Raw genomic sequence first — 22,693 nt, forward strand, 5'->3', positions numbered from 1 at the left:
CTATGCGAAGGTATGCCGTCCGCTCGACTGGACTCTTAAAAGCCAGAAGTAAAGCATGAATGGATGCCCCCACCCCTTTTTCTTCGCCCTTCCCGTCCCTCCCTCCCGCCCTTCCCCTCTGGCGTGCCCCTTCTCCCCCTCTTCTCATTCTTGACTGCTTCTGCCCCCTACTCTATCCCTTGCTCTTACGTCATCCCCACTACTACTCTCTATCCGGGGCCCCTCTCTATCTCTCCTCAACCAACGTTTTCATCGTTGCCGTTTTTTCTCGGGACTCGTCGCCGTTTGCCGTTTGTCCTTGTATCGCATCCTCTCTTCCACGCTCCGTACGAAGCTCGCGCGCGCACGCGCGCGCTGCTCTCCGCTCTCTCCCCGGGAGCGTATTAACGAGTGTTTTACTCTTTCTCCGGAGGTCGGCCCGTTTGCTTTCGCGCGCCCGCGCTCTCGCCCTCGCCCTCGCCCTCGCCCTCGCCCTCGCCCTCGCCCTCGCCCTCGCCCTCGCCCTCGCCCTCGCCCTCGCCCTCGCCCTCGCCCTCGCCCTCGCCCTCGCCCTCGCCCTCGCCCTCGCCCTCGCCCTCGCCCTCGCCCTCGCCTCGCCCTCGCCCTCGCCCTCGCCCTCGCCCTCGCCCTCGCCCTCGCCCTCGCCCTCGCCCTCGCCCTCGCCCTCGCCCTCGCCCCCTCGCCCTCGCCCTCGCCCTCGCCCTCGCCCTCGCCCTCGCCCTCAGCCTCGCCCTCGCCCTCGCCCTCGCCCTCGCCCTCGCCCTCGCCCTCGCCCTCGCCCTCGCCCTCGCCCTCGCCCTCGGCCCTCGCCCTCGCCCTCGCCCTCGCCCTCGCCCTCGCCCTCGCCCTCGCCCTCGCCCTCGCCCTCGCCCTCGCCCTCGCCCTCGCCCTCGCCCTCGCCCTCGCCCTCGCCCTCGGCCCTCGCCCTCGCCCTCGCCCTCGCCCTCGCCCTCGCCCTCGCCCTCGCCCTCGCCCTCGCCCTCGCCCTCGCCCTCGCCCTCGCCCTCGCCCTCGCCCTCGCCCTCGCCCTCGCCCTCGCCCTCGCCCTCGCCCTCGCCCTCGCCCTCGCCCTCGCCCTCGCCCTCGCCCTCGCCCTCGCCCTCGCCCTCGCCCTCGCCCTCGCCCTCGCCCTCGCCCTCGCCTCGCCCTCGCCCTCGCCCTCGCCCTCGCCCTCGCCCTCGCCCTCGCCCTCGCCCTCGCCTCGCCCTCGCCCTCGCCCTCGCCCTCGCCCTCGCCCTCGCCCTCGCCCTCGCCCTCGCCCTCGCCCTCGCCCTCGCCTCGCCCTCGCCCTCGCCCTCGCCCTCGCCCTCGCCCTCGCCCTCGCCCTCGCCTCGCCCTCGCCCTCGCCCTCGCCCTCGCCCTCGCCCTCGCCCTCGCCCTCGCCTCGCCCTCGCCCTCGCCCTCGCCCTCGCCCTCGCCCTCGCCCTCGCCCTCGCCCTCGCCCTCGCCCTCGCCCTCGCCCTCGCCCTCGCCCTCGCCCTCGCCCTCGCCCTCGCCCTCGCCCTCGCCCTCGCCCTCGCCCTCGCCTCGCCCTCGCCCTCGCCCTCGCCCTCGCCCTCGCCCCTCGCCCTCGCCCTCGCCCTCGCCCTCGCCCTCGCCCTCACTCTCGCCCTAACCCTCGCCCTCACCCTCGCCCTCGCCCTCGCCCTCGCCCTCACCCTCGCCCTCGCCCTCACCCTCGCCCTCGCCTTCGCCCTCGCCCTCGCTCTCGCCCTCGCTCGCGCGTGAGCACTCTGTTTTGCCATTATCCACTATATTTTCTGCACATTCTGTGTGTTCCATACGATTTTTTTCTCTCTTCCTTCGCTTTTACTAGCATGCGAGCCAGTTTTTCGCCAATGATTTCCTTCCCTTGCGTCTTCCGATTGTACTTGATTGCGCTCGCCTTGTTCCTCTCGCAGTTCCGACTCTCGTTTGACCCTTCTTGATCCCCCCTTTTCTTTCTCTTTTCTTTTTCATTCCCTTCTTTTTCTTTCTTCTCTGAATTAATTAGGATGTTTCTAATTATTATCGTCAGTTTCCTTGAAAACTTCTCACAAGGAGAAAAGCTGCTCTATTGCATTTTCCCATTTCTTGGAATGCATTATTTATTCTTACAAATGTTTTAAATTCATTCGATACATATATTTTTTGACACACAAATGAAACATTTGAAAACCTAAATCTTCTCCAAATATTCGCATTCACGCGTTGTATCACTTTATTTTTAAGATAAAACGCTTTGTAAAGTATTGTCGCGTACATTGTAATGGAACAAGACTTCAACTCAGAGATGTTTATTATTATTAGGAATGCAAGGGTACCGTAAGAGGAATGGCGCGAAGAAATGCTAGAGTGGTGCAGAAGCAATTGCTGGCGATATTACCGTTCATCCTGAAAGATCAACAATTGATGATGATTGTTTTTATTGCAGGGAGATTATACGCTGTGTTCGGTAAGAGACAAGGCCGTATCATATCCACGGAAAATGCTTACGGCTTCGGTGGACAATTCAGAGTATTGGCCACCTTACCAGTTCTGGAGAGCTTTCATCTCGCAAGAGAATTGCGGACGCAAACGTCCGGATTGGCTAGTCCGCAACTAGTTTTTAGTCATTGGGAGGTAAACGTGTTTTCTTATAAATCAAATCACGTTTTTCTTATAAATCAATCAAGTTTATAAATTTCCTCTGAAACATTCTTCGAAATTGCGAAGTAGCAAATATTACAACTTGTGTAACATTTTGAATATTTTTATTTTATCTTTGATAAATTACTGAAAGTTTGAAATTTATGACAATTCTGAAGGATAGGAAAAGAATAAATCTTTTTATTACTCGGACGTTTTAGGTAATCGAACAGGATCCTTACTGGGTACCATCCACCGAAGAGGAGTACCTCCATTTTGGTGAAAAGGCGGACAGCGATAATCGAGCCAAATGCTACATGGATGCAGTTCGTCGAAGAAAGGGCCTTCCTGTGGACTCCCAATTAGTTATGCATGCCGAAAAACAACGCACTCTTTCGAAAAATAAGTGATGTAAAAATTTTAGCTAATGCGAATGATTCGAAAAGTGCGTTTACGCTGAGTTTCGTCTTTGTCATAGAAACTCAACTATCATACGTCCATTAAATCTGTAAAATTATCTAGTGCGAATTAGTAAAAAACGTTTGCGCGTTCCTTCATCCTCATATTATGAAACAAAATTAAATATTACGATTAATATTTAATCTTGTTGATGAATAGGATTAAACTGAACGTCTTCTGTATTTGATGATTTTAAAGTTCTTTTTTCTTTTTTTTTTATTTACTCGACTAAACATCATTCCCAAATATGTTTTTGCACAATAATATATTTACGAGATATGTTGCATAAAGAAGACCAAAGCATCACAAATAAGTGCAATTCATTTACATTTTATTTGACAAAATTATAAACTATTTGGAAAATAAAATATTTGCATATTATTTACATTGAATGAACAATTGAAGATAAATGTATATATGTATACATTTTTGTTACAATACGATAAATATGTATATATACGTATCGTAAGTTTGTAATGCACTTTACAGAAAGTTCTTGATTAATTTGTAAGCTCCTTGTTCCATACAATAAACTATTATACTTAATCATCTTTAAATATAATTTTCTTGCCCTGAAATCCTTGGCTCATGATTTCTTGTTCTTTTTTCTTAGCCAACCAAGAAGGATGTAAACTGATGTCTTCATCTTTTTTATTGGCAATTGTATTTTCATTTATGTTATTTTTCTTTGTGCTCTTATTAATCTTATTAGATATCATTTTATTGGATTTCATAGGAAAAGATCGCTTACCAGGATTTTTTGTATTAAACTTTGTATTATTTTTATGATTTGTATTTCTATTTTTATTTCGATCATTCAATTGGAAAGCTTTAGCTCGCGTATTATGTGTGGGAGATCTTGTATATGATGTCGAAGCTCGTGTATTATATTTAGGAAATCTTGCATATGATGTCGAGGCACTAGTACTATTTCCTTGACAATCTTCATTATCTTCAGTGATAAAAAAGTCATCGACCATTTTTACTTGCTCAGTTGTACCTGCAAGATCTTGATTTACTTGCTCAGTTGTACCTGCAAGATCTTGATTTACAACAGACATCTGTGCATTTTGTGGAACTTCTTCTTCTTTCAAGAACTCTGTAAATCTCTTCACTGTGGCTTCTATCGTAACGCTGCATGGTTTAATTACACTTGACTGCTTATTTGTGACAGTATTTTTCGATGTATCGTTTTTCTGTAATTTCATTAATTTTCGTTTTGCCAAGGGCATATCATCTTCATCCAATGACTCGCGCTTGCGTAAATTCTTCTTTGTTTTGGATAATATATTATTATGCGATTTCTCATCTGTGGAATCATGTTGGGATTGTTCAATGTTTTTATCCAAATTAGCTTTTTGTTTTTCTGAATTTTTACTCTCTTTAGATTTCTTATCTTTTAATTTTGTAGTTTTTTTCTTTTTCTCTGCCAATTGCTTCTTACAATCTGGAAATCTCTCCTTAAACTGCTTTAATCTTCTATTTAAAGCTGCATAATGCGTCACTCTTGCCATTATACGAACATTGGCAGTTGATGATAAATCTTGCAAAATTTCAGTCAGACTTCTTTCATTAAAAATACCAAATCTTGAAATTTCATCATCTTTAATCTTTTTCAATGCATAAACCTCATCGATCAGCTTGTCAGCTTTCTTTTTATTCTTCTCTAGTTGTATTTCATTTCCATGTTTGTCCCGCAATAATTTAGCCACCTTAATAACTTTATTTATTGTACAGATTCGCGCTTGACGAACCGCATGTCGTAAAAGAACAAACTGAAAATATTACAAAATTCGAGTTATGAAACAAAAATCATATTTCTGCAGCAACGGAAACATGTAAATAGATAGCACACGCATCGTTTAGGCATATATATCTTACCTCGTTGTTCATTTCCGATTTCGCCATTCTAGATTAAGAAAAATCTTTTCGGAGCAAAATATGAATAAATGCACAAGTGCAGCCTTTTCTCTTTTTTTCGTGGTAGCTGTCAATCGCTTCGAAAACACAATATCACTCCGATCGTAAGTCGTAGAAAGTTCCGAATACGTAAACAAACCTGAGGAAATGGTGAATTTACATTGCGTTCTATAAGAGAATTCCCTACTATCGTTTTATCCAAATGACATCCAATATGACCCACGTTACCAATTGGTCAGTTAAATATTAAATCTTTTAATAGGTAGTCCACTAGAAAATTTCTAGGCACTGGCCAATGTGAGTAAACGTGTTTAATTAAAACGTGGCTAATATAAAGAAAAAAAAAGCGCTCAAGAAAGATGTCGCTTTAACCTCATGACATCTAGATATTTGTACACCATGACTTAGGGCCGTCTTACCAACTCTGGTTAAGTTAAACAGCGGGTTAAATTTGAGAACTGCCAACTGCAAAAATAAAAACTTTATCATTTCTAACCTAATTTCTTGTTGTAAACATTTGTATTTATATTTCAGCATATATTTATATAATGCTTACTTTATTATACTTTAATCCACATTCTATATACTTTCTCTTTGTCGTATGAGTAGGTTACGAGCCCAAGACTGATTTTGGATTTTTACTATTGGCAATTCTGCTGACCAAATTAACCGGCCAATAGCGTTAACCGGAGTTGGTGAGCCCTTAGTTATATTTCAATGAACAACGATGTTGATTACGAATCTAGTTCGCATTTGTTCCGAGAGATGTCTCTACAATCTCTTCTACCGATTTTCAATAGATATTGCATAAACAAAAAGAAACCTTATTAGAGGGAAATCAAGTTATATTTTTTAGAGATAAAAAGATGAAATCATAACATATTTGAAATCATTCATTGTTTTTTATATGCTGGAAGAAAAATAACTCACATTAATCCATACTAATTTTACTTTGTCGCATATTATACATAATTTGTCATATCAAAATTCTCCAAAAAAATGTGTTAGGAAAAGGTAACCTCCAGGCATTTATAAAAACAGTCTTAATGAGGTCTTTTTACATATCTGTTATTATCTGTTATTATCTGGGTTGCTTCGCTACAGGTTCCATATCGTCGTCGACGACTCGTACGATCGACGGTGCGAGTAGTCACGGTCCCCGTGCATTGTGAAAGGTAGAGGCTGCAGGTTTTATTAGCAACGCACTGCCCAACCGGATGATTACACAACAATTACTAATCCGCCTATATATAAAATTGTTTACACGCAATGTTTGACATGTATATTATACGCTGCATAATTTAAGGAAAGGAATTTGCGAGATTCTCTAGGGACGCTATCCTCTATTTCGAGAACGAGTTTTCTGTGTCCTTTGTAAAAAAAAAAAAAACTCGCTTCATTATTTGGCTCACTTATGCTTTAATAACAGCATGACACAAAAGCGACATCGAATACGGTGAAATCTCTTTATGAAATTCTTAATTCGGTCGATTGATCTTGCGTTAGAAATTTGATTACGAGGCAACGGAGCACCGTAAAAATGGCTTCCGGGTTTCGTTACCGAAATTCACCGATGGCTGACGCGAAGCGAAACGTGAGAAGATAGCACGCCGTTTCACTACGAGGCACAACGGTTTTTGTATTCATATTTGTAATAATGCTAACAGGCTCGACTCATTGTTATCAGCAAATTACCAGAAAAAGAGAAGACTTTAAGAAGATTATGAATATTTCGAGTAGAAATATCAATTTTCAGAGCACGCAATTTATTACTTTATCACTTTTTACGAGATAAATTGAATCGCGTTGCAAAATCGCTTTAACAAAACATCGAGTGCCCAAATATTATGCGACAAGGCATAATCGTGTTTTTATAATGTATCGAGAACGATTTTTCTTTGTTTGTTTATCGTAGGGAAACGATTCACGGACACGGGCGAGCGGGACGCAAAACGAAACGGTAACGAGATCCGAGTCCGGACCAGAGTTACGTAAAGTGCGACGGAAAGAAGACGAAGAAGAAGCCCGAGGATTTCTTTTTACCTCGTATCCGACATCGCGAACCGCGCCGTACTTTCACTTTCGTAATTAACGTGTACGTGGCGACAGCACGGAGCGCGGCGACGACGTGCTTCGCACGCGCTTCCAAGTCCGGCGTATCCTCCGGCGGACTTGGTAATACGAGAGAGGCGAGGATGAGGAAGAAGATACGAAGGAATTGGAAAAGACTCGCGCTCGCGAGTCGACGTCGCGCTCGACGGATCATCAATCGATTTCCACCAATGTCGCGATAATCGCGGCACCGCGAGCCGGTTCTCGTTCTCGGCCGGTGCCGTGCCGTGCCGTTACGTTTCGAGCGCGCAACTTCTGTAACGACGGCCTTCTGATTCCTACATTCCGCTTGCGCGCGGCGCTTGGATAACATATAATAACGGCTATGATACAAGGCGGTGCCATAGTCGATTTCACTTTCGGCCGGACTTGCACCGCCCGAGCAATCGCCGCACATCTCTTGCTCTCCTTGCTCACCTCTTCCTCTCCGACGCTTTGTTTTTCCGTCTCTTTTTCCGTCTCCCTTCGTCCCCTCGATCCATCGAACGGCGCGCGAGTTTACCTTGTCCTCGTCCTCGGATTCTGTCAAAGCCTCGTTCTAGATCTCGTTGGAATCGCAGATAGAAGAATTTATCGAGCGCAGCGACGATTTCATCGGAAAGAGAGGCGGAGAGAGAGAGAGAGAGAGAGAGAGAGAGAAAGAAAGAGGAAACCGGGAAATCTTAATTGCGAATTTACGTGATGCTCGAGGAAATATCTTCTTTGTCTTGATCCCGCATAAAGAAACAATTGCAAGGTATAAGATATTTTGAAAGCACGTTTTTCATCTATCAATTTACATTTTCTAGGAAAATGTAATTCCGGAACAAAATATTATTTTACTTATTTTAACATTGTAAAAATCTTGTTTTAATGCAAGCATTTCGAACAGGCCGATCTGGTTTCACAACGTGAGCGATAGAACTTTTTCCTATAATATGTGAGGTGTTTCATAACGGACCGCCAAACTTAAAAATCTTAAAAAAGTATTTTGTAATAAATTAACAAAAAAAAAACGTATAATTTAATTTAATTCGAGTGGTTCACATTTTGTTTTCGTAGAAACCATTCGTCACGTAATTTCTCGAATCTTATCTCACATCGTTAATCTTAATCTCTAATAGTAAATCAAGAATATAATACTTATATAGTTTCCTCTATATATAAATAAAAGAAATGTGATATTACACTATATTATTGAAAAATAAAACTGCACTGAAAGCAAGTTACATTAAAAGATTAATTATCTATTTAATTAACGTGTATGAATAAATTTAAGAACTTTTTTTCAAGGTTCCTTCTTTGTGTTGCTTCGACTCGACGAAAGTATACGCGCGCGCGCGCATAGAAACAATTCGAGCATGGCGTCTCGAATTACTATACGTTCGCTCGTGTACACACGTAGGACCGCGCGTAAGTATATACGCGAGATATATAGGTTCACGAAGTTAAAGCAGAAATTAGGAGCGAACCGTGTCCCCTTTCTCTTGCCAAGCCAAGCGTGATATAAAATACTTTCCCTCTCGCGCGCGGGACAGGAGCGGAGGACCGAGCGCGAGAGAGGCGATACCGACAGAGAGAGAGAGAGAGAGAGAGAGAGAGAGAGAGAGAGAGAAAGAGTGAAAGAGAGTGAGGAGGGAAAGAAGGACAAAGAGGCAGAGAACTGTGTGCCTCTCGCGAGAACGGAAAACCGGAAAACGATCACCGGCTTAAGGCCCACGCTACCCTAGGCCGTTTCCCTACCACTCCTTCGGGTTCTTTTTTTTTCTCCCTCTTTCTTTCGTCTCCTCACCCCGCGCCCACCCTCCCGCGCCGCCCCCGCCATTGTGAGCGCCCGGCTCGGCTGTATCTCGCGCCCCTCCGCCGCGCGTTTAAATCCGTGTTCGAGATTCTAAACCTCGGCAGCCTCGCGGCGGCGCCGGTCACGCAAACTGTGTAAACACGCTTCCGGCTGAGAATCCTGTAATTCTACGAAACCCGCAATACCGTTTCCTCTACGTGTTTTCATTTATTCGCGCGCCTGCGATAGCGCCGGTCGTTCGGACTTAGATCCATTATATGTCCCGTATAGAACAGTGTCCTATATACAAACGTTGAATCTGATGCTCGAATCTGAGAAAGAAACGCAAAGATAAATTTGTTTGTTTTACTGCACTGCACGTTAGAAAAAAAAAAAAAAAAAACGACATAAGAATTATTTAACATCGAGTAACGATTCTCAGTGACATTTTTGACTTGAATTATTCTCTTGCCACGCGTTGCTATACGCGGCTAATTTCAGCCGACTGAAAATTATGCGGCAACTTGAAAAAGCGACGATATCCCTCTCGATGATGTAAAAAACGCTGAATCGGCGCGAGAAGAGACTTGTCAAGTAAACGCAGACCGTGCGAGCACATTTTCTCGCAGTGGCACAGCTGTGGCGCGCTTTCCCAATAAAGCTCGCCGGTCGGCTCGTTGGTCGTTTCTACGATACGGAATCGCATTCGAAAGGAAATCTCTCAATTCGAGGTTATTAGCCATTTACTTGTTGCGTAACGCCGTAAGCGGCCATCCAACCGTGGATGCAATTCGTGGATAAGCGACTCGCTCCGTGGAAAGCCGCCGATAATTAAAGTTTCCGCGATGCTGATTCAACGCTCGTCCAACGGTTACGCGATTCCCTCGGCATCCCCCCGATTTATCGCGGTCTATAATCCAACACCTTGGAGCGAGAGCGGTAACCGTGTTACTCGACGGCTTGAAAGTAAAAGGACGAATGTCCTATATTTGTACGAGTTGTAACGCGACGCGCGTTTCCTCTCTTCCGCCGTCGGGTCGATAAGTGACATTGATTGTTTCAAGGTATGCCGTTTAAGGGGATCAATGCGAGGATTTAACGCGTCTCTCTCTCTCTCTCTCTCTCTCTCTCTCTCTCTCTCATTATTCATCTCGTCACATTGAAATCATTGAAATTAAATGCAGATCCGATCTGTTGAGAAACGTACACAGATATCTTTGGAATCACGCCATATAAAAATACTATGCAACTGTAATTTACATCAAATTACAGGATAAAATTCTATTTGTACTTTTGTACGCAGTATATTTTTTTAACGTGTGTATGTATTTTATCTTTTTTATAAAATTAAAAGAAATTTTTATCCTGTGAATTTGTCACGAATTATGTCTCTTAAAATATATTTTTTACAATGAAATTTGAACGTTCTACACTAAAAAATATTTTTCCTTTAATTCTTTTTGTCGTTTGACTATTATATCGATATTTTAAAGATAGAGATAGATACTTTAGTTCATTGCCGTATGTACATTACTGTATTATTGAATCTATGTAAATAATTTTCCTTATAAATTTTTCCCGGTCGTTAACGTAACCAGGGACTCTCCCCAACTAAAGCTGGCGCGCAGTAACGTTGCATTCGTAGCTCGTAGCACACCTATCATTCATCCTGCTAAAGTTAAAGTCGAGATCGTTTCGATATCTCGAATATCTCACGTTTAAGAACGATTTTTCGAAAAATCGCGCGGGCGCGTGATCCGAGGTCTACAACGAGTTTTATCGATTTCTCACGCGCGAGAGGAAGAAAATTTGAATTTTCGCATCGGGTTAATCCCGATTCTGTTAATGAGATCGAAATTATATACGGATCAACGTTTCTCCCTCGGCTCTCTCTCGGACAGGCGGCCTTCCTTCGCGTGCGTGCACGGCCGTGTAACGATCGCGATCCGCATCCAAGAGCTCCGCCGTGCCGGGGTCCTTCCCCACGGTCCCTCGCGTCGGTCGGGCCCCGACTTCCCCACTTCCCGCCCGTCGACTCTCGCCACCCGCCGACACCGCCAGCCGCCGTCGTTGTGTGTCGCAGTTACACCGAGTCCGTTCGCGCATTCGCATTAAATTCCGAATCCGCGCCGGCGCGCGTGCCCAAACACCACCCGTTCGACCCACCTCGTCCGCGCCCCCGTCCCCAGCCGTACGTCCCTCTCCTCTCTCTCTCTCTCTCTCTCTCTCTCTCTCTCTCTCTCTCTCTCTCTCGCGACGCGAGGGATTTTCGAATCGCCACCACCACGCCACAACCATCACCATCGCCACGACGCGCGCGCGCGCGCGCGCGCGACTGGGGTCCGTCTGCAGTTTGTCCTTCAAGGAGAGTTAGTCCGTCGGCGGGGTGTCATCGGGAAAGGAGGATATGCCCATCGTCCGCGTCGCGTCGTTCGAATCGTTTGCCGCGTTGAGAGACGGAGAGAACGCGTGATTTGCGCGCGCGCGTGCGCGCGAATCCCGACCGATTAGATTACGCAAATCCAGAGATTTTGCGGAAAACCGGCGTGAGTTTTCGGTGAGTTTCGTTTCCGCTCGGCTCCGCGTTTGCTTTTGTTTCGCTGAGTGTGGTGAATGCCGAAGGATGAATTCGCGCATTCTCGCCTCGCGATTATAGAGAGTCTTCGGTGCCCGGAGAAGAGCAGGAGCGAAGTCGCGCGACAATAAAGGATAACAACGAAGGGGAAAACGCACTTCCGCGTTCTACGTAACGAGATCGATCGATATCGAGACGGAGAAAGTCCCGCGCGCGTGTCGCGCTTAGTTCTACGTCGCGCCCCGAAATTCGAGAGTCGCGCGCGTTTCGCGTCGCGCACGGCAGAGCGAGAGTCGTCGAGTACTTATGTGCCTCGCGTGTTGCGACGAGCGATTCCACGTGCGTGGAAAAATAAACGTGTTTCACATTTCCGCGATGTAACGGACGACTGCAAGTCTCCTCGAAATCGAGTCGTGAAACGAGATCGCGCTTTGACGTCGGCGAAGCGAGTAAAGCAACGATCATCTTGACGGTATGAAGCTCGTGTCGAAAATTCCGGAAGGTAATTACGGAAGATTATGGGTATTGTGAGAAAATGATACGTTTTGGTTTACGATCGCGGATAAACAAACTAATTATTTAATCGGGATGATTATTAGAGATGAAGAGAGGGGAGCGATATCGCTTTTCCGCGCGCGGTTCGCGCGTTGAACTTTTGAGCGGACTCCGCGATTAATGCAACGTGATGTGATGCGCATGCGCACGAGAACGGGCGCAAACGGCACCAAGCGCGCTCCTCTGCCTCGCCGGCTCTTCGTCGTAAAAGGCGCGCGACTCTTATTTCTGGCTGCGCCGCGCCGCGCCGCGCGCGATCGACCGCCGCATCGCGGTTTTGCGTAACCGGGAGGACGAGTTTTTTTTTAAACGACCGTTTCTCTTCTTTCCTTCTTTCCTCGTTTTTTTTCTTTTCCCCCCTTGCTTAATCGAGTCCCGTGCGCGTCTTTTCGTTGCCGGGTTGTCGTCCGACCGGTAGACGGATGCGAATAAAAAGCTCAAATTTTCCTCGACTTTTTGCATTCGGACATCGGGATGCCTCCAACGAACAATAAACGTCCGCGAAATTCCGATATCTTCGCCTTTGTTTTTTCATTCTAGTTGCAATCGTATCTCTTTTCGTTGAGAGGGACACCCCTCCCGGGGACATAATTGCCGGGATAAAGAATTTGACCAATCGCATCTTGATCTTTTTCTCTTCGTTTTCCCCGAGCGAAGAGGGTGCGAAGAGTCCAATTTCGCGAGATTCGCGACGTTCGTGATACCACACGATTTTCTCGACATTCGCGAAGCTCGCTTCGCGAGAATAAGCTATTTCTCTCTTTATCTCTCTCTTTCTTTCTCTTGATATTGTGTGTTGGTGTGCAGTGATCATACGGGAATTGATGCATACGGAATTACGCGGAAGCGAGAAAACGGCTGTTGGAAATCGTGCGCGAGGTGAGGAGGCACGTAACGCCGATCCGTAACACGAAACCTCAGCTTCCCTCGCTTCCTCGCCTACGGGACCAAACGGCGGCGCGACTTGTGCATCGTGTACGTGCGAGGAGGGCAATTTGTACGAGGCGACCCCCTTCCCCCTCGTCGGTTCGTCATGCTGAAGATCTCGCCGGCTGCTGCGATGGAAACATGAAGACCGTGACAGATCGCACATCCGATCGACGTAGCTCCACTCCTCTCGACCATAAATGACGTAAGTATCCTCTTCGTTTCGCCACACGCGCCTGCGAACTGGGATTGTTCGACGCACGTGAGACCGAATTCGCGGCACGATCGCGGACCGCCCGTTTCCAAATCGTCTTTTTACCGAATCTATATTTCGCAAAAAAATCAAGGTTACGAGTCGTAAATACGAGGCGGCAATAAAGTGCAGTCTTTTCTTTTTAAAGCTATATAATTCGAGACGATTTCGAAATGGATTTCTTCTCGCGATTGGTGGCTGACAGTTTTAATTGAAATAAAATGCAAAACAGTGCAAGTCCGTCGCACTTTCCGTCGCACGAGTTAGACGAGTTATTCATAAATTCCTCTTTTTATGAGTCTTGGAAAGAAAAAAACCTATTTGATAAAACCGATATTATATATTTTAACTGTAAGCGTGTGAATGTTAATTGCATACGTGAAAAAAAAACCATAATGGCTGTAACAAGATCGAATTTTATTGAAAAAAACTTTTTATCATCGGCAGATTTTTACGCTTTTTTTGCACGATTTATTTCGTCGTCGGAGAGATTGAGTATGGTCAACGGTGACAAAGCTAATATTGCAATTATCACGAGTCACGACACGCGCATACTTTATTTATAGTAGAGAGCAGTTTTTCAAGATCGAGCCTCAGGTATTTTAGTCTTAAGTTTGTTACGCGCGATTTCTACACGTAATATCCGAATAAGTCGAGCGTACCCCGTAGAAGATAGTTTTACCTAGCCAATCTAGCACAGCGCGTTTACGTAATATTTGCGCGGACGGTCCGAATAAATGTCTAATTAAAAAAGTCACGTGGAATTATACGTGCCTAAAGGAGCTAATAGATAGCATTCCCGACGACGTTGCGAAACGAGACATCGATGAGGAATGCGGCGAAGAATGTGATTTGTCGCCTCCGCTCGTACGAGTCCCGCGTAAATTTAAAAGACGCGCGCGCGGGCGACTCCTCATTATTTTCTATAACGAAGCTTATTCCCAACGGAGCGCAGATCGACCCATTCTCTTCTATTATCGTTCCTGTTAACCAAATGACAACTCGACCGATCCGACTTTGACTTCTGTGTCGCCGAGGAAAAAACGCGCGCACCTGTACGTGCCTTCGCGCGGCACGTGGCACACGATGTTTGCCAAAACAATCGTGCGCTTCGTGCGATTCGGGAAAGGGATTCGTCCAAGAGAGCTCCCGCGTTCTCTCGGATAGACCCGGTTGTGCACGCGTAGCGTCGAAAGCGAGATCTAATCACTCTCGTTTCTTCTCACCAGACACCCCAGCTCTCCCGCGGCGGCCGCGAAACGGAACGTCCTCCTGGCGAGCGTGCGATCGTCGTATTCTTGATTTCTTTTTCCGAGAGGAAGCGGAATTCTCTCATTGTCATCCTCGCGCCATTCGTGGATTGATTTCCACAACGATCTCTCGTATAATTAATGATTTCACCGCTTACCACATCAGAGAATTAATCGCTCTGATTAATTTGCCAAAGGAGCGAATCGTTTTCGCGAATATTGCTAAATATCAGCAAGAGTATCAAGAACGTAAGAGAGCGGATGTAGAAAGAGAAAAGCAGCGCGCGTAAAACGGGCGGAATGAAACTTTCGTTCTCAATATTTGTGATCGTATGCACGAACCGAAACCGTCGAGAATTGTTCGTTGTATAACGTAGATGCGGGCTTATATGGCTCGTATGTCGCTACTGCCGATCTGAAAATTGCTAATCGTTCCAATTAAGCATCAAACTTCCAAAGTGGAAGAATTCTATCTCGTTTGGGAAAGAAAAGAAAAGGACTGTCAGCATCTGGAGACTGAGGTGTAACCGCAGAGAAAATGCGGAAAGCTACAACCTCGGCGGTAGAAATGTTCAAACTTTTTGTCCATAACTGATTATACTTTTCAAATAGTCGCGCACTGATTTTTCGTCGTCTCATTTTATTTATAGCCGTCTGGCCGCTAGACGTTGTCGAGGCTTGCCTTACAGGTTTTGCATTGCAACTGATCGATCGCGGATCTGTTAAGGTCTCAAAAGTCTACGTAATCAACGGTACAGACTGCAATATTTTCCGTTATTAAATCCTCGTTATTTAATTGCATCTTGTATTCGACAAACGTAAGCCGACAATTGGACACTATCGGACATACGAAAACTAAATTACGAGTTCCTCTGAAAAATTGAAAGTAGCCATAAAAGCCTGTACTTTAATTAGCACGCACAATGTGTGCATGTAAAATCAATTGCCTGCATACTTTTCTCTCTTATAGTTTCATTATATATAAATATAATTGATTCTGGAGGAGAAGAAGAAGAAGAAGAAGAAGAAGAAGAAAGACCAACTCGCATTGCCGATTTCGATTTCGATTTACTCGAAGCGATCCGCCGTAACTATACGCGAGTTAACTCACTTTTGCATAACACCGTGCAATTATAGACTGATATATGCGACGTTGTACGGCCGAGATTGCTTTCTGTTTCTTTGCTCTAACGGCTGATTTAATTTACGTCGCTTTCACGTGTGGGCAAAGCTGTTACTAATTGCGCGGAAATATTCGACGCGCCGAGAGATTTCCTTCCGCTTGGCGCACCGTTTCCTCGATCGTCTCACGCGTCATATTTACGCGGGGCTTCTGAAATCAGAGTTTTTGATACATGCCGTTCGGCTCAAAGTCTCGTACCGTTCCTTCGTCGGGAGAGGGAGGGCACTTTCACGCCGGGGAGAAAAGCAACGTTTCGATAAGTATTCCCGGTGAATAGTTCACGTACGAAGTAGGACGCCACGAGTGTTGCGTCGGTCTCCATTATAACTCTCCGTAGCACCAATTTTATATTGTACGCGGCACGTTCGTCTTTTCCATGCGAATTGATTATTTCGTACGTGAGTGCATTATAAAATAAAAAAATTTTAAAGCAGAAAAATCAAAATGTCATGTCAAAAAGTAACACCAAATATTCTACTTCAATAAATATGCATGTGGCATATATATATATATGTTTAATAAAAACACAAATAATTAATAAATAGAAAATACACAATAAAAACACAGATAATTAATTAATAAATAAATAGAAAATTAAATAAAATAATTAAATAATTAAATAAAATTAAATAAATAATTAAATAACATGGAATAAAAAAAATAACTGAAAATTTCCATTGATCGAACGTGATGTTCCCATAACGGAAGGATTAACGGTTAATGATTCTTCTTAAGAAGGATGTATCGAATTGCGAAACGGTCCAGCGGGAAATATTTTAAGTCCGTTTCGTAATCGCGATTATTATCTATTACTCGACGTCTACCGAGACATCACTATCAATGGAAAAACCACACATGCGATTCCGCCAATGATAATAAAGATAGATATGAAATATGAATGTTACGTCCGGGTTGGCAATTTACCTCTCGAGACCGCCTGCAATTGCGACGGCGAGTCCGTCGAGTACGTAAAGGACATCCTCGGCAACCATTGTTGGGTAACGAGTCCACTCGAGAAAAGGTTACGTTCGTGCCGTCTCGATTTTTACAGTTCCATTTGAGGCAGTAATCCGGGTTCTTTTCGTGTACCTTCCCTCGTTATATTATCGCAATGTGCAAAGCATTTCACGCACATAATATATATCGATATCCTCTTTTGAGGAGAGGCCAGACAAACATTTCAAACAAAACCATCACGTCATGTTGTGTAATTAAATTTACACCGATATGCACGATTTCTTATTTTATATTAAAAATATATACGTTTTTTTTTCTTCAATGTAATCATATAGATTATCTTTTTCCTTTTTGTAATTATGTAAAAATATCAAACGTCTATATACGTTGTAAGCTACACGTGTAATTAAATCAGGATAAATGAAATAAATTTTATTTATTCCCTTATGGAGTTACAAAGGACATCTGTTACGTCATCAGTTAAATTGGATTTAATGAATACGAGTAATAGACTTTGATGAAAAATGTTTTTTACTGGAAGAATTTATCTTAAGAGGAAAGGATTGAAAAGCGTTGGTCGTACACAGGCTGCTTCCGAGTGACACTCATGTTATTAATCGTATATATTAATTATTATTAGATACATTAAGCATGAATAAAATATACCTCGAATCCTCCGCGATTAGTGTCGTTGTAAACAAATTAAATCATAAATATTTTAATATAACGCACGAAACCTTGAAAACATCAATTATCATGTAACGTCGCGCTACAAGCAATATCGGTATTATGAGAAGTGCATTTATGATGCAAAAGGCTAAGTATGCGTTTCATTTGATATATCGCAAATTGAAATCGCCGTTTTAACTGCCACGATTGCCTCACTGTTCTCCATTACGCAATCTTGCTCCATCGCGTCCGTATCTTCGAAGAGGATGAACATGGTGAAGTCTTACAACTACCATCATCATCTTCAGCTCCAGTTTAACAACCGTTATATATATTTCTGAAATTTTATATGAAAATCTATCAAAGTGAATTTTTAGAAGATTAAACATTTCTTCTAAACGTTTACACCCTTTTATTTTATATTTCTATTTCATACCATCACATTATCTCAAATATATATTTCAACATTACTATTATAGCTATCGAAAAATGTCGAGAAATATCTTCTTTAATTTATCAGCAATACGGGATACGAGAAACGTAGGGATATGACGGAGTGTGTAATGAACTTTAAATAAAAATTACGATTCACCGATAACTCACTGTGGATTTTGTCAAAGATCGGTTATCGCCGTAGTCGTCATCGTTGTCCAACACCTTACTTCTGGACATTTTCGTGCGAGAATCTGCAATTCAGAAAGCCGAGACCCTGATTACACGCCAGTCATCATATAACGGACCTATGTAGGTGACGGTTGAAAACCATCATTGCCGGCGAACAGAAAATTACGGTTCGTAGCTTTTAGCACGGCCAGCTGGATCAGCTGTGCGCCTCCGCTCCAATCGACGATTGCAAAAGTGAATCGGCGATTTCTTGAACGTCGAAAGTCCTTTCCCGCGAGACTGTGAGTCGCAGACTCGAATCAGCTCTCGGCTCTCGCTACGCTTAATCGACGTCGTTCCGTGGAGGAGAGAACGTCGTGCTAACGTGGTGAATGTGGTACCTCGAGAATGGTGCCCCTCATGGGCATTGACTCGTATACAAAAATCCACCGACTAATCTGCCGTGTCACCGATGATGATCAAAGTCGATTAATTGACTTGCGTGCGTCAGGTTTAACGAGAACGAGAAGAATCAGAAAGGTGAAATCGCAATGTCGCCGTCGTTCTCGTCGAGTTTGTATTTCGAGTTACATTTATATGGATATAAACTTTCATCATCGTTCAATTAAGAGATATAAATACACCTGTACACGAACACCGGTGTACACAACGGCGTTTACTTTTTTCAATTTTCGTTACAGCGTACAGTAGTAATAATAGTACGGTTGCGAAATTATAATTCTGATTCTCTCTTTTGCTTACAGTCATCAATTTCAAGTAGACTCTTCTCACCTTACTATCGTGTTTTACGAGTGTTTATTGGAATACTCGATAGAGACGTGTCATAAAATTCAGAATGAAAGCACGTGGGATGATATGCGAATGCGTATATAAATGGCCACTCGAATTATTATTCACGTTCACTTGTATTAAAAAAAAAAAAAAAAAGGGAAGACAGCCGCGCATATCATTATATCATATTATAAGGTGCGAAGTAATATACAACGCGCGTACCTCCGCGTGATGTAGATTAGTTGGAGAAACACCGCGAAGTGTCGGGTTTACGAGCAGCCACGCCGGCATATATCCCGTCAATAAAGAAAGAATTTACTTTCAATCGTGCCGTAGCATTGAGACACGGCGCTCACGTGGAACACCACGTGAAAACGTAGGTGGCGAGAACGGCCGCCTTCTAAAGAACGGTGCTTCACCTGCAATTAGAGATTTACGATCGCGAACGTCTGACATTACGATAAAAAGGGATTCCTCGAGTGAGCAACATGACTTTCCGACGTGCAATATTTTTGCAGCTTCGGGTCGGGCAAGCGTGTTTCTCTTACGCAACGAACTGTCTGAACCGAAGATGTTTATTCGCGAAATCTTTTTTTCGCGAAACACACAACACACGCACGATCGTCTCTCTCGATTGTGCGTCAGTACAGTTGCGACTGCATTCTTACGCTGGCACTTTCTCGAAAATGAAATTTTTCATAGTTGTCAATAATCGCTGTCGATAATCAAACGACGCTCGTTTCCTGAATATTGTACATTTATACTTTGTAAAATCTCCATCGAAGATTCCCGATACTTTCGTTCTCGTTATACGGCGTTTCGATTTATTTTAATCTCCTCGCGACTGTTCTATTTTTCCTTTCTTGGTATTGATTCGTTATTTTCTACTCTCTTGAACGTAAGAGACAAGAAAAAGAACCTTAATCTCTCTGTTTTCTTGCTTTTGTAATAACCATGCTCGCATATATGGGCGATCTATACTACTTAGAGCTAACGGTTCGCGTAAGAAAGCGACATTGCTATATTGACGGATCAATTATCGGTTTGTGTATAATTCCGCTTGTGGTATTCGCGGGTCAAGGATACGACGATGAAGACGACGACATCGGCCGGCGACATTGTCGCCGTCGTCATCGTCATCTCATCGCGCATTGCTCTCCGCGTCTCTCGGTATCGTAGCGGCGATAAAGGTGAAAGCTGATATTTTGTAACACGCTCCTGCTATTCCGTTCCATTCCGTTCCATTCCATTCCATTCTGTGGTATTGCACGCTGCAACCGTTCGTTCGTTCGTTCGTTCGTTCGTTCGTTCGTTCGTTCGTTCGTTCGTTCGTTCGTTCGTTCGTTCGTTCGTTCGTTCGTTCGTTCGTTCGTTCGTCCGTTCGTTCGTTCGCCGGCTCGACTCGGCTCTCTCGTCGTCTACGATTCGCTCGAATCGTCTCTCGTAATCAAATGCGAGAACCCAGCGACGGCGGCACAATGGTAGGCGCACCCAGAACACATTTTTCCATCCTCGTCCACGCTCCGCGAGATTCTCGCCTCGTAACGGCGTAACGCGAGATAGTTTGCCCGTCTACGCGAGAGATCGCATGTCGCCGGAAAGGTGTGCGACAAATCAGCGATCGAGCGACACGCGATGATAACGAGTGGCGATGATAAAGAGCGAGTTGAGACGAAGATCAGCGAGAACAGTAGAAGGATTATAATTTTATATATATATGTCTACCGAATTTAATTATTTTAATACCACTGAATTTAATTATTTTAATTTTTATTTTATTTTATTTATCTATGTATTTGTTATAATTCCATGTTCTTCTTATTAGTCATCGTTTGCGATGATAAAAATACGTTATGCACTTGAAGTTGACTTGAGTTGGCTGTTCTTAATGTTGCGTGATTCGAATACCTAATCCCGGCGATTACTCCTCGATCGACTGTTTCTCGCCTTAAGTATATTCGATGTCGGAAAAATGTTCACAACCTTGACACGCGTCTTCCAGACTGCGAATCTCTTTGGCGAGGCATGTCTCGAACAACAAGTGCACAAATTATATTAATAGAGGTTCAAAGTACAAAAATCGAATCATCGATCCGTATGGAGAATGCGTCGCGATGAAATGAATAATTAATTAATTTTTTCTACACGCTTTATAGAACTTCGCGATCACTTCCGACAAAGCGATTATCCGTAAATTCCTTTATATGTCATGTAAATGTTATGTTTCTAAAGATAATCACGAATTTTTATTTTATATCTCAATGATATTAAGATATTAATTTAAATTTATAATTAAGATAAGAAGTTTGTTAAAAATATGCAGAACCGTTCTTGATTTGAATGTAATCGCTGTCTAACGGTGAATTGCCTGTTATTAAGAGATTTCACGATATCTCTTTTCAAGAAAGGATTTTCATTATTATTCTTGAAAAAGAATTGTCCGTCGTTGTTTGTAGAAATTGTGCAACTGATAGAATTAGTGAGCAGGATAGTTGTGTAACATTAAATAACAATATTACATAAATTTATTCTGTTTCTTATATCAAAAAGATATCGAGTCGATTCGGTTGCTGCACAACTTGCACAAACGTTGATAGTATTTTTTTAACGTGATTGGTAATACGTTAAAAAGCACTTGAAATTTAAAGATTATTTCGCTTATGTACATGTAAATAATTCACGAATAAAGCTAATTGGAGGAAAGGATTGGTTTTATATTCTCCGAGTATCTTGGCATGCAAATATCTGTTTATCGATCGAAAATAGTTCATCATGATCTATTAGAATGAGGGTGTTAATTTGTTGCGTTAATACTGAGGCGCGAATTATAATTTGAACGTGACAAACGATTGATTCATTACACCTCGATGTGTGTAAACGTGTCCTCGATCGCGTAGAATTGCCAATATCTCGTACAGCGAAGGGAACAATCGCGCCAAGCGATTTTCCGCATTTCAGGTATGTGGTCTTATTAACGTTAACGGAGTTCAAGTAGATCTTAGATATCATGAGTATCCGTCCATGTTCAACCAAGCGCGAAGACCTATGGGGGTCGCGCCTTTTTGCACGTATAATTTTGTTCCATGTATTTTGCTATTTTACGATATTACGGCTGTAACGATTTTATGCCATGAACATTGTAAGCGCGGAAAAAAATTAATAATAAGCTAGATATAATATAATACAATACGATACGGATTAAAGAGACCTTAAGTTGAAATGATTGAGCTAGAATTAATAGTCGTACGAAAGAATAAATATAAATCTGTATTGATTATAAGTGTTTTCCCGTGCATAAAACCTAGATTTAAAATTGGTATAAGATCTCCAAAAAATTTGATTTACTCGTCCATTTATACGGTACCGTTGTTCAATTTTATAAATTTTATTCATCTCGATTAGAATTACTCAGCAAAAACGTTCGGAAAATTTATCAGAGAAGATTGCATCTCTCGCAGTCAATCGTGTGTGGGGAAAGGGAGAAGAAAATGAAAATTACAATCTGCTAACCAAAATTAGCAGATTGTAATTTTCATTTTCTTCTCTAATAGAGTCATCAGCTCGACATATCATTCACAATCGCCTGGTTAATGATCTTCAATTGCAAGAATGCGCGTGCTATTTATTTATGTACACGATGTGCGCGCGTTACAACTTTGACCTGGATTTAAGCAAGGATTTAAAATGCAGGAGTCAAGGAAAAGCAGGCACATTCGCGGCGGACATTCTTGCAACGATTATTATTTTTACATACGGGCTTGTCTGTCATTACTACTAATAGCCCCGCCGTTATAGCGTCAGTTACATTTAGAGGTAGCATTTGCAACTGGAACTTTAATGATCGTACAGCTGTTCCGTATAGAATGGCAGCTTCGCGTTTCTCGTCATCAAGTCACGTCATCTAAAAAATTATTATCCTTTACATCGCGCATACATTATTCTTATCCTATTGTATACCTATACCAACGACGAAGAGATAAACAACAATGGAAAAAGATAAATTAAATCGAAATTGATAATTTTGTTTTCGGGAAGGAAGGTTACTAGAATAGATAACGACGCGGAAAGCTGA

The 22,693-nt window shown here is 43.5% G+C and overlaps 3 protein-coding genes and 1 long non-coding RNA gene across 8 annotated transcripts in view; 2 read left to right on the forward strand and 2 right to left on the reverse strand.

Moving 5' to 3' along the window:
- LOC105433751 (elongation factor-like GTPase 1) overlaps window positions 1–3,612 on the forward strand; it is a 33,106-nt gene extending 29,494 nt beyond the window's left edge. For both annotated transcript variants that reach the window (XM_011649199.3, XM_089070639.1), the window contains 2 exons: window positions 2,414–2,601; window positions 2,829–3,612. In XM_011649199.3, the coding sequence (XP_011647501.2) occupies window positions 2,414–2,601; window positions 2,829–3,017 (377 nt within the window). In that variant the 3' untranslated portion in view covers window positions 3,018–3,612. The remainder of the gene's footprint in view (window positions 1–2,413; window positions 2,602–2,828) is intronic.
- LOC105433747 (uncharacterized) lies at window positions 3,421–5,160 on the reverse strand. Its single transcript, XM_089070659.1, has 2 exons — window positions 4,948–5,160; window positions 3,421–4,841 (listed from the first exon to the last, which is right to left on the reverse strand). The coding sequence occupies exons 1-2, from the start codon at window positions 4,972–4,974 to the stop codon at window positions 3,609–3,611; spliced, it is 1,260 nt and encodes a 419-aa protein (XP_088926785.1). The 5' UTR covers window positions 4,975–5,160; the 3' UTR covers window positions 3,421–3,608.
- A 5,869-nt stretch (window positions 5,161–11,029) lies between these two features.
- sona (sol narae metalloprotease) overlaps window positions 11,030–22,693 on the forward strand; it is a 44,372-nt gene continuing 32,708 nt past the window's right edge. For 2 of the 4 annotated variants that reach the window (XM_089070725.1, XM_089070721.1), the window contains exons 1-2: window positions 11,057–11,414; window positions 12,795–13,119. The gene's annotated coding sequence lies outside the window, so the exon portion shown is untranslated. The other 2 variants (XM_089070723.1, XM_089070722.1) reach the window with 2 other exon arrangements.
- On the reverse strand, window positions 17,151–18,184 carry LOC148937852 (uncharacterized). Its single transcript, XR_016137938.1, has 2 exons — window positions 17,830–18,184; window positions 17,151–17,563 (listed from the first exon to the last, which is right to left on the reverse strand). It is a non-coding gene; the product is annotated as an uncharacterized LOC148937852 (long non-coding RNA).

Source organism: Pogonomyrmex barbatus, unplaced genomic scaffold (genome assembly GCF_055798465.1).
Source record: "Pogonomyrmex barbatus isolate J1 unplaced genomic scaffold, ASM5579846v1 scaffold10, whole genome shotgun sequence".
Lineage (NCBI taxonomy): Eukaryota > Metazoa > Arthropoda > Insecta > Hymenoptera > Formicidae > Pogonomyrmex > Pogonomyrmex barbatus.